This window comes from Toxorhynchites rutilus, chromosome 2 (assembly GCF_029784135.1).
Source record: "Toxorhynchites rutilus septentrionalis strain SRP chromosome 2, ASM2978413v1, whole genome shotgun sequence".
Classification (NCBI taxonomy): Eukaryota; Metazoa; Arthropoda; class Insecta; order Diptera; family Culicidae; genus Toxorhynchites; species Toxorhynchites rutilus.
The window spans coordinates 232,862,662-232,875,066 of record NC_073745.1 but is presented as its reverse complement, the minus strand read 5'-3'; the positions used below and the strand labels follow the sequence as shown (position 1 = coordinate 232,875,066).

At 36.6% G+C, this 12,405-nt stretch overlaps 1 protein-coding gene across 1 annotated transcript; it reads right to left on the bottom strand.

Moving 5' to 3' along the window:
* Nucleotides 1-1,505: 1,505 nt before the first annotated feature.
* Nucleotides 1,506-12,185, bottom strand: LOC129769098 (peptidyl-prolyl cis-trans isomerase 5-like). Its single transcript, XM_055771127.1, has 3 exons — nucleotides 11,968-12,185; nucleotides 11,344-11,471; nucleotides 1,506-2,013 (listed from the first exon to the last, which is right to left on the bottom strand). Exons 1-3 carry the CDS (start codon nucleotides 12,040-12,042, stop codon nucleotides 1,611-1,613), a joined length of 606 nt encoding a protein of 201 aa, XP_055627102.1. The 5' UTR covers nucleotides 12,043-12,185; the 3' UTR covers nucleotides 1,506-1,610.
* Between the last annotated feature and the right edge of the window lie 220 nt (nucleotides 12,186-12,405).

The window sequence follows — 12,405 nt, the reverse complement described above, 5'->3', positions numbered from 1 at the left end:
GAAATGGGCATGTTCCTTAGGGTGACCACATTCCCCCCGTTCCCCTACGTGTGGCAACACTGATTACAAGTAACACAACCTCATCCCATGACTTCTTTATTTTTTTAACATTATCATATATTTGATTGGAGATATTTAAAATCAACATTCAACAACCATCGTAAAATAATCCAACGTCAATTATACGGTCACAGTTCGAGTACAATCATTAAACTTTATTGTTTAAAAAAAACAAACTTCAAATGAAACTCAAACTCAATTCAATTATTTTCTTCAATGTTTAGAAAAAATCAGGAATGTTCACGCGTGTCCACGGAGGGGAACTGCCCATGTTTGCATAGGAGACGTAATCACCAACACCATTAGTGTTGGGAAAACGCATTTTTGTTGGTTTATTGCCTACAAGCGTAACCATGCAAATTTCCAATGAACCAATCTGTCCAGTTGAAAGATATTATCGGCAAAAGGAGGGCCTAGGTGATTTAGCGGAATAAAAATTTTTTTTTTTTCCATTTGGAAAACGCTTGCGTCTATTTATGCGGACAATTAATCGTTTCAATGAACATTTGTTCGCATAGCTAGACGTAATCACCAGGTTGCTCTGTAGTAACATTAGTATTTACAATTCCGATGATAGTCAAAACGTCTCCGTCGGTAGTTTCAGTTGTTATCGGAAAAAATCAAAAAGGTTTGGAAGAAATTTAGTGAAATGTTCGGAAAATGTGCTCTGGATTTGATTCGAGTCTATGATAGTACCTTTTCCTGAATACTTTCTGGGATTTGATAAGAACAGCAGGTTCGTGTTTTGAAATTAATTGAATTTGTAAAGGCGATCTGAAATTTTGCTAATTTTAGCAACATGATTTACCGATATCGCAGAATCGCATAAAGATGGTGGAGTGATTTACACCAACAGTATGAGTGAATGCTGAGTATGTGGATTAATTCGATGTCGAATTCGAGAAGTTATAATGCTAAGAACTAATATTATTTTAATTTTATTACTGATCTGATTGTTTCGTTATCTACTTGAAGATTCAAATGCAGAAATTTAGGTAATTATATCATTAGAAAACATAATTGCTTCTATTCGTTCATCGCAGTTCAGTGTACAGAAAATAGTAATTATATGAACAGCATTTCAATGGTTTCTTATATTCATATATTAGGAAACACTAAGTAATAATACACTATCGTGCCAGGCATGTATGCGGACAAACAGTGATTTTTCGGAAACGTTTTTTCAAAATTGCTCGAATGTTTTCGAACAAAAAATGTTTGTTTGTATGTTGAACAAACGTATTACATTGCGTAGAATGCATAACGGCGAAACAGTCGAATTTGTTCATTTTGTCGCTTACGTCTCCTATACAAACATGGGCAGGGAAGGGGGGGGGGGAAGTGTCTAAAGCCTTATTTTTCTGTCCACGTGGTATGTGGACAGCCCCTTACAAGGAGGCATTCGGAGGCATAAGGCATGACCACCCAATACAGAAACAAATCCGTTAAAATCATCCGAGTTCTTTATTCCTCTCATTCTAAAATCATCAAATTAAATGCAATCTCGGGTGGAAGTGCTCACATGCTTCTTAAGCGCGGAGGAAGCGAAATTAATCGCTAGCATCACTCTTATCGGTGGCAAATGGAGTATCGACTGGCAGCGAACCACTGTCGGCAATCACAACATCCTGTGCGGGACGATCCCGTCCATCGGTGCTGGTGTTTTCGATTTTCCGCACAACGCTCATTCCTTCCAACACCTTGCCAAACACAACGTGGCGTCCGTCCAGCCAGCTTGTTTGCTTGACGGTGATGAAAAATTGCGATCCGTTCGTGTCCTTTCCGGCGTTGGCCATCGACAGCCATCCGGCTCCGTAGTGCTTCAGCTTGAAGTTCTCATCGGCGAAGCGTTCACCGTAAATCGAGCGCCCGCCGGTTCCATCGCCTCGGGTGAAGTCTCCTCCCTGGATCATGAAGTCGCGGATCACACGATGGAATTTGCTGCCCTTGTAGCTGAAAGAGAATTGAAGAGTGTTCACTTTATTGATTGGATACAAAAATGACGAATGAATACAATGATGAGGTTATTCATTTCATCAGTTATCCGTTAATCCATGTTTCCTACAAAAGTGGATGAGCAGTCAACTTCTACATTTGATATCCTCAAATATTGTTTTATATAAGATAATCCATTAAAAAATGTAGTATCAGACCTACAAATCGGTATTTTTTTATATAAGATAATCCATCCTAGTGAAAATCTTTCGTTTTCACTGTGTGTTTTCACGTTCGTGATCAGGCCCTAAAACTTTTAGTGTAGCGACACCTTTCAGAAAAAGGGTCAAAACTCATTTCCATAAAAAACAGTGCATATAAAAAAACATGTATACATTCAAATTCAGATTGGGAGGTCTGTTATGAAAATGCAATCTTAGTGGTTTCGTTCACCGCCATATCCTCGATAAAATATCTTGTATTTTGGTATCTCTTTGTCTAAATTCCCAGAAAGTATTGGACTGAACTCTAATTTCGCATTATCTTAAATCACATGAATTGAATGTGAATGTGATAATAATTTGATAAAGCTGCTATGCATTCAGCTTCTGCCCAAAAATCACTTGATCGTAACTGTCTTATATATGAGTCGATTTTAATTGAAATTGGCATATCACCGTGGACAAGCTCTGTGGCATATGCAGTAAGATGTTCTTGATAAAGACCACGATTGGAATTTATTCCATCCCCTGCCACGTCTCTCAGATGATGTTTGAGCAAAGGATAGAGTGCTTGTGATGGAGCTATCCCATGCATTTATGTGTAATCGCCCCAAACAAACAATCCCATTACCGGGAATGATCACAAACCAATATCGATTGCCTTGTACATCCAAAATATGTTCCAGTGCGTGCCGAAAATGTATACAGAGCCTGCACTAAGATTACACGAAACAAAACTAGTTCTTTTAACCAACCTGGGTGAATTTAATCTCAACGCAAACGATTATAGAGGCAAGTGATGTTCCAAACAAATCTCGAAGACCACGGTGTGCAAACAATTGTTATCGAATTTTATTTGAAAGCGATCAGCATCAGCAATGAAATGAACTTCTGAAACTTCTTATATCGAAGAAAGTTTATATGCATACCAGATACGCACGAGGATTAAATATCCTGTATTCAGAATAGAAAATTAGTTGGTTGTAGAATAAGTTTTCTTCAATTTGCGGTTCGTGAAGTACGTGGACTTGGGAGATGCAATAACTTCTGAAGAAAATGTAAAATATATTGATCGCTTAGCATTCTTTCATTTTCATATTTCAGAACGTTGGAGGCACAATATTCAGCAAAAGAAGCAATCACACAAAAGTTTTATAATACATAATAGATTGCTTGTATTGTGATATGATTTGTATTCCATTTCCAATAGACAAAATATCTGTTGCATCAATCAGTCTACATAAATTTTGCGTTCTCATCCTTTCTCACAACACCCATTTCTCGTTTGGGAAATTGTTGAGTAAACATCGTTTGCCAGTGCGCGTACAGCGGGAATTCCTTCGTAAGATTCATTGCACCTCTAATAAATTGCCGAAAGACGTGGTCTTTCGTTAATTGCACTTGACTGAAAAATCACAAAACCAAATGTAATTGGTTGCAGTGTTACATGGATAGAAAACATTAAAATAAACTCTTTCGCTTGAATGTATTATTCAATTCCAAAGGGAACTGGCAGATTATTTTTCAGCAACGATAACATCTTTCCGGAATCTTCTCGATGCTGGATGACAACTAAACGAAAAGAGTTCCGCGTGTGTGTGGCGACTGCTCTGATGTCACAAAAGTAAGTAACAAGTATATAACGCGTAGACATTTTATTTTTCGAATGAAGTGTTTATCATACCATTTTGTTCAGTTGTTTAGGAGCTATTAACGCTCAAAATCTCGGTCTCCGGCGTAACGCTTTCGTTTTCGAAACATTGATTTTACACCCCGGTATAGAAATGAAAGACGTAGTCCTACGTCAAAATTCCTCGAAGACTAAAAGTGGTGATGCGGCCCCAGAAGAAGAGGAATCACAAGAAGTGGGAGAGTTGCGTGAAGTAAAGGCGTTTTTGGAAGAAAACATTGCTTCAACTCTACGGTAGACTGTGTCATTAGGAGGTGACGATATTACAACTCCTCGTCCCCGAGCTCATCTGCACTGTCGGACCAGCAGTGATTACTCATACATAACAAAAAAAAAAGAAGCGTGATCGTGACGATCAATCGATGAAAGCCGCTCTTCCAGTTCCAGTAAGTTCGTTCATCGAAAAACGCGACGAAACAACCGAGGAAATGAATCATCAGCACATTTGGCATTAAATGGGAAAACTTTTCGAACAACTTGACAAAGATGTAATCACGAATTTGAATGTTCAATTTATTTCAATGTGTTCCCACTCGAGAACGGATCGTTCGATTTAAGCTGTCTGTTTTATTGTGTTCATTTTCCCCCAAGGAAAGTTCATGCGTCGAGGAAAATTAGAAGTGAAGAAATATTCGAAAAAGTGATTTCCCTTATGCTTTACATGTCCTATAAGGTGCTGTTAGTCCAATTGAAATTCACATTGATGCATATAGCATCGTTTCCCGTTGGGTTTGAAGCGAAAATGGAAATGGGTTGAATAAACACTCTCAGAAAGTAAAAATTATAAAAGAAAATTACGTTTTCCATTTGAAATAACTTTTCTCTATAATAAAGTAACATGTTTTTTGTTGTGAGAAAAATTGATAATTGTTTCCATAATTGTGATAAAAAACAAAAAAAAACAGCATGCAACAGACAGTCTAACGGAATCCTACGTCAACTATGCGGTCGTGTCTCGGACACAACCGTTCTGTGATTTTTTTTTTTAATTAAAATAATAAATCGAAAATATCTATGACCAGGGTTCTCGTCTGGTCCTCAATCAAAATTTCCAAATTCATCTATATAAATGAAAATGTAAGGCCAAATGTGTTGCTAAGCGCAAAACCCGAAGAAGGAATGGTCCGGTTTGAGTCTTCTTTATTTTGTTGTATTTGTCTTGGCCCATAGATCAATATAGTGGATAGGAAAATCGGAAAATTCTGAAGAAAGTTCGAAACATTCGGTAAATTGAATACCCATATTTTCGAAAATTACATCATGATAAGCGTTATTAGTCCATTCCATGTTTGCGCTGACGAATTTGATCTTCGTTTGAAGGTGGAAATGGATTTTCAGGCGGAATAACGCATTCCTATCTATATAAATAAAAAAGAAAGGCCAAATGTGTTGATAATCGCATAATCCGAAGAAGGAAAGCTCCCTTTTGAGCCGTCTTCATTTTGTTGTATTCTGTCCATGGAACAATGTTATAATAAGAAAAAGTTTAGAAATTCGTTCTGAAGAATTCATATCAAAACAATAATTTTGGGGGGGGGGGCGAAGTTCGCCGGGTCAGCTAGTGTTGAATAAATAAAACTAGAAGTGGGTTATATCAGTGATATCACCGCAGGGTAGACGTAGGAATACCACTGGCTGTGTAATCATTTGTTTGAAATTGAATCTGAATCAATTCTCAATGGATGAATGAATAATTGTTTCTAAATATACCTGAAAGTTTTCCTTGTTAGTGTGTGAGTGGATGAGTATGAGTATAAAATTGTTATTAACATGAAAATCAACTATTTTTATTTTGTTGGCGGTCGTTGGGTTTGCGTGGTTTTGCAAAAGCAAATGATGAAATTTGATAGGTACATTATTCAATTTTGTTCTCGTGTGAATTCCCGAATCATTCACGTTTAAGACATCAGTACTCGCTCCAGTGACCATGATAGTAGAGGCAACTTCAGGTCAGCCAATAGAGAATCCTCTGAAAAAATCTAACGATATAAGGTTTGGTAGCTTCATATTCGCCATCAAAAAATGCTTATTTGGCTACAAGTGAATGTGTTTGGTTCCGGCAGACAACGAAGAAAGCATCGATGTTGGAGTTCACGGTGGGTAAACAATGGAACCGCCCATTAATGGTGTAAATACTTTTTCGCATCAGAAATCCAGTTTTCGGTTCACTTCGAGATTCATTTCAGGGTGGAGTAATAGTGGAGGATTGAAGTCAGGTTGAATGAAGAGGCAGATTTGTATTCATTCGTCACGTCAATTGGAATAACCATTTGCTAGAATTGAACTGACTAGAAATGAATTGACGAGCGTTAAGAGCGAGGATATCTGATGAGCTAGTCATGTTGACGGCGAATGTCGAGTAGTCCTACTCGAAGCGAAGTGATTGAGAGGAGAGTCGATTTTCATGTTTCATCTTCGAAAATGTTGATCCCTGAATCAAGTATGGAAAAGTTCATTCGCTCATTTCTCCACACCTAATTATAAATCACTCTTGTATCTGCTAGGATCAAGAATCATCATGGCGAAGAGAATGCAGCAAGCAATCGTGATATTGCACGATGAATCATTTTTCATTCTCCGACCATCTTCATTCGGGACTGAGAGTGAACATAACAAAACAAAGAGTGGAAATCAACATTCGGTGCATGGAGTATTCATGGATCGTTATTGGAAGGATCGCATGAAACAAAATAACGAGTGAGTCAAAATAGACTCAATCTGCGTGTACGTATGATTTTATTTTCCCTTCTACTCTCTTCCTTGTCAGCATTCAAGTGCATTTGTTATCGGTAATGCATATTAGGGTGCCAATGAATGTATGGGAAAAAATCGACCCCAAAAATTTACCCTATACAAAATGTTCACCACCTCGAAAAAACACCATATGCAGAATATCAGCTCAATCGGACTTAAGGGAGAGTGGCGCAAAGCAGTCAAAGTTTGAGTTTTTTTTAAAACCCAAAAATCACCCAAGGGTTGAGGAAATCGGAATTTTTGAAAAAAAATTGATGCCGAATGTCTTAAAATTGCATGAAACGTCGAGATCTAGTGTCATCTCGAAAAATTTTTGTTTGTCAAAAGTCGGCACTCTGGGACTGGGTTTTTTTCGGACTACGAGACGAAACATATGGTTTTGGATGCCAATATAAAAAGTTATCTCGATTTTTCACTCGTAACTTGCTGGGAAATGTTGATTTGCACGATAATATGCCCTATGCAAAACATTAGCTCTTTCGAACTTCATTTATTAGTGTCGCAGACGTTTTTTTGAAAACCAAAAAATCAACGGAAGTTGGAGTATTAAAAAATTTTCTTCTGTGCCAAATGTCTTAAACTTGCATGACACGTCGAGATTTACAGTTATCTAAAAAAATTTTGTCTAAAATCAACTGTTCATCAAAAATTTTTTTTACATGATGACACTACATCTCGACGTTTCATGCAATTTCAAGACAATTGGCATCAAAAAAAAAAAATTCGAAAACCTCGATTTCCATTACTCCCCCATGGTTGATTTTTCGATTTTCGTTGGCTTAAATCGTTTCATACTAGGAACAAAAACAATGTCATTGCAATATTGCACAGAAAACAACTCGATTTCCACTATCTACCTTGATTTTGGTGGCGCGATCGAGGCTTCAATGATTGCTATTTGAGTGAAAAACGAATGATTTTACAGAGACACTCGCTGGCTCAAGCGAAAGTTCCCAATTTGATTCTCTCACCATCTAACGTCATTTCGAAGGGCAAATGAGAGAATGCAAAATTCTCTGAGAATAGATGAGCGGAGTCGAAACAGTATTTTTCCGTTGAACTCGAGAATGTACTTTGCGAAGATGATAGGTGAATGTTTTCTGTCTAAAATAAAGTGAAGCAAAAACGGAGAATAGAAAAGTGAGTTTTCTCTGTGAATGAGTGTTGTTGAACGAATTTCGATGCGATTTTGCCTAAAAGCTACCTTGAATGTGCTACAAGAAGTCACAAACGAACAAGAAACAACTGTAGGATGTATACTTTCTGATGTGTTTGTTAATTTCCATTCACACCCGTCGCAGTTGCAGACACCGCAACTAGTGATCCTCGATAATCTTTCGATTAATCGATTAATCGAATACTTCCTGCAGAATCAATTTTTAATCGAACGAATACTGCGCAACAAATAATCGAAGTGAACGAATAATATACGTCGATTAATCCATCCAAATCCAGAGAAAAAATCCTGAAAATCAATCATATCTTTGACGCGTAAAAGATAATAATTAATTTAAGGCGAAATGAACACTTTTTTGATTCCATTTTTCCATTTCTAGCAAATGAGAAATATTAGTTTAACTAATTATTTCTCTCAGTGTGAAGATTAATCAATTAATCGATTATTTCGGGCGATTAATCGTATCGAATAACAAACTGCTAAAAAGTATTCCATTAGTTGATGAACGATGAATTTAAAAAATCGGTGATCACTAATCGCAACTACACAAGAAAATTCCAACCTATCCTTAAGCCGGGTTCAGACGGTGCGAGTAAGCATACGAGTCGGTCTAGTCAGTTACTGCAGTGCAGCTACTCACACCGTGTGAACACATCATGCCAGTTATTGTCATGTGTGATCCGGCGTGCGAGCTACTTCAAAGTTTTTTGAATTTACTCGCACTTGCATGCTTCACAACGTCAAAAACAGAATTTAGCGTTCGAATCAGTGATGCCAAATGTAATGAAATGTCTCTATTTTTAAGATATTTGAAAATATGTGAAGATATTTATAGACTTGAAAATTATTGGAAAAACAAATAAAACCCTCATAGTTTCTAAACGAAATAATTGTTATTTCGTTTTGCACGCTGGCGGGGCACGCTTTCTTTTTGAGATAGTTTTCTTGAGAATCTCTAATATAGAATCATTATCAGATCACAACTTACAAAAAAAAGTATTGTTCTAAGAAACAGAATACATATTCGATTTAAAAAAGTACATTTTCATTCATTATTAAAATTTTTGAAGCGTATTTATTGCACCTGCAAATCGACTATCATTTTCATTTCACAAAATAAATAAAATTAAAAAAAAAAAATCTTTTAGACTACCATTTATAACATCACATCCTTTCGGAATTATCTGAGCTATGGATGTTTTCGAGATTCTAAAAAATATCGACAACAATCCCAACGATATTCCAAAACAAAGGCACATCAATGTCATTTCTAATTTAACTCTTGCAGGTACAGCATCCCTCATGACTGTATCTTGGCGTTGTATTCGTGGAGCAATTAAATCCAACAGTTTTTTCACTTGTTCAGGTGTTATTATCAACACTGCTCTGTAATCTCGGGGATCCTCATCGTAGAGTTCCTTCAATATTGTATTTGTTGCTCCTTTTCTTTGCATCTAATTCCTGGCCCGAATCCTTTTCTCTTTCTGCTTTTTCGGATAGTACCTTCAGTTCAAAGAATTTCAGCACAAAGTATGTATTTTTAAACACGATCAGCGTTTGTTTTGCTATAAAATTGTGTGATGATACATTCAACTGAAAACCTAAGATGAAAACTGCCAATAAAGAAGTCGATTTTGGACCAATCATTTGACAAATTCGGACCTGATTGCTGTTTCTGACTATTTGATGGACATTTGAAAAGTCGCCTGGCATCCCTGGTAAACCCGTGCCGTAGTATCTAGTTTCTCGCCAGCAGCTCACACTGTGTGAACGGACAAGGCGAGTCAACCAATTGTCAAGCGAGTCCACCGGGTCAGTAGCTGCTCATTGTCAAGTCAGCTACTAGCAACGTATAAATGGGCCTTTACAGCTAGGCATCGTCCCGAAGAAATGCACAAGGAAGAAGAAGAGAAAATAGAAAAAGAGCAACAAAAGAAAAGGAATGGATTAGAACATCAGGAGGAGAAAATTCAGTGGGAAGAAGCATGAAGAGCTAAGTTTGAAGAACGTGAGCGGAAGAAAAAAGAACAAAACAGAAGAAAACTAATCCAAAGCTCAGGAACAACCATGCTACAATTTCAGATTTATTATTGTTCACTTTATACACATATTTATGCATACATACGTACGAAGACATCAATAAATGAATTGCGTACGTTGTCTGTCGCTGGCATTGATTTGAAATGGTTTATGAACATGTTTCAATAAAATATTTGTGTTTATATTTGTTTCATTCACTTTTATGTGATCTCAAAAAATTAAAATGAAAAGATTCTTTTGACTAGGGCGAATGTTATAATGATTTGAAGTAGATATTTTGATTGTTATGCCTGGTTTCCTTTAAACTAATCATTTCACACAAAATATTTTTTTTTCTGTTCTCCACTCAGATACCTTAAAGGTCTGAAAATCGATACAAGATTTAAAAAAAAACTTTTTTGAAATTGTTATTTAGTTTAAAATCAAGTAAAATAATCAACAATTTCAATCAACCTTTTCGCTCAAAACAAAGGAAGTGTTTCTGAAAATTTGTGTGATTTCTCGAAATTTTCTTCATACATTAAGAAGAACACTTTTTCACAAATGCATGAAAATGGAAGTTACGAATTGTACATGGATTTATGGTTCTTCAAGAAAACGACGCAAAGTAAAGTAATTGCGAATATTTTGTTTAACGAATTGTAGCTTTACACGATATGAGGAGTTAATGGATAAGAAATTACATCACTTATGACTAACAGCTATGCGAAAACCAAAAACACAATGATTAAAAAATAGGAATCTGCTAGAGATAATCAATAAATTGAAGAAAAAACACAAAGTATTTAATTACGTTTTGATACTATTGAAAATTATTGATATCTGAAGTTTTTTTTTAAATTCTTTTGTTAACATATATCCAATATGACATCCGGGTTCTAATATCTTGTTATAAGCCAAGTCCCTGGAGATAAGATAACGATAGTATGACATACTCTTTCTACCTTGGTGGCCTTTTCCATTCAACAAATGAATAAACTGCCGGTTCCAATTTGTTTCCTTTTTCCAATAAAGCAAATATGTTCGTCAATGCTTTCAATTAACACAATCTTTCTGGTTATATCTAATTAGCGTTTCAATTATCGTACACATGTCGACAACGTAAGTATTAATCAATGCTGTAACCTTATCTTCTCAGAATATTTTCAACTGGCTTGTAGTCGAGTTAGGCATGAACGTTTATATTCTTACGCGATACAGACTTCAGCTCAATTGTTAACCGATCACGATATCAAGCATTTTCGCCTTTGGAGAAACGATCAGAAAAAGTACCCATTATAATCGATGATACTCGCAACTGCTTTACGCAAACGCTCTTCACTTCCTTTCTTTAATTACTACGCGGGAGACTCTCACCGGATAGAAAACTGGTAGCAACCTAACATTTCACCTAAGCATTACCCTCGTATAGAATTAAACAATTACCGGCATAATTACAGATCAACTCAATGATCAAACACACTTACCCTTCACCAACTTCCTTCTTCTCAGCGAGCTCTTTGAAATTCCTAGCGGTTTTTGGAACGGTACCACCAAACAATCCGATCACGATACGTCCTTCCGGTTTGCCGCCAATTGTGATATCAAAAAAGACCTACGAATTGAATAGATATACATCATCATTCATCTGTTTTAGTAAACTGTGATGTGGAGGCCCCAAAAAATCATTCCGATCGAAACAAAGAACACCCGTTTGATTTTTTTTTGGGAGGTTCATTATCCCCTCCAGCTCAGTTGAATGATCTAATTTATTTTATTCAAGTTACGACCACATTCGATCATGAGATGCGATATGCAAATTGATAAGTAGGTTATATGCCTATAGCAGGAAGACACGTATTCATTTATACAACCAAACAAAAAATGCCGGGGGAGGAAACACAAAGAACTTCTCCCACGGTAATATGCGTTTAAGTACAACGATGTGTAGGGAATAAGAGGAGAATGAACTTAAGAAACAAACCGGTTTATGATAGAATAGGTTTGCATTCATTCAATTTGGACGAGTAAAATGTCCGAGAACTATCATTATTCAATTCGGGACGATGCACAATGATACAATGGAAGCGATATATGAATACCGCACTTACCTTATCAGTAACTTTCGGTCCATCCTGGGCCAGGGCTCCAACGAACAGTACACTTAACACAACAAACAGTTTCATTTTTGCAGAACAAACAAATCAGCCCTTTGTAGACCGATTGTCTAGAATTATACTACAAAAATAAACTAACTAGAGGAACAAGAACTTTAATCCAACTGGATCGTACGGAATCTAGCGGTGGATTGACCGAATTGGCAACTCAGTAGACGTGTATAAAGGTCTGGCGTAGCATGGGACCCTACAGGGAACGTTCGATTCAGTCAACATTTCTTCATAAAAAACTTGTGGTTTATATAATATCGGGTTGAATTATAAAGCTGGTAATGAGACAAAGTGCTCTTTCCTTTGGTGCAATTTGCATGTTTGATCTTATGTTCATGAATGCAACCATTCCCGGCAGAATAAGTTACTGTTGTAAAATCC

Bases quoted from the DNA above. Each gene is read 5' to 3' on its own strand.
- LOC129769098 (XM_055771127.1), bottom strand. From the start codon at position 12,042: ATGAAACTGTTTGTTGTGTTAAGTGTACTGTTCGTTGGAGCCCTGGCC. The intron at 11,472-11,967 runs GTAAGTGCGGTA...TTCAATTCGTAG, and splicing joins GACCGAAAGTTACTGATAAG to GTCTTTTTTGATATCACAAT. The intron at 2,014-11,343 runs GTAAGTGTGTTT...ATTCTCTTTCAG, and splicing joins AAGAAGGAAGTTGGTGAAGG to CTACAAGGGCAGCAAATTCC.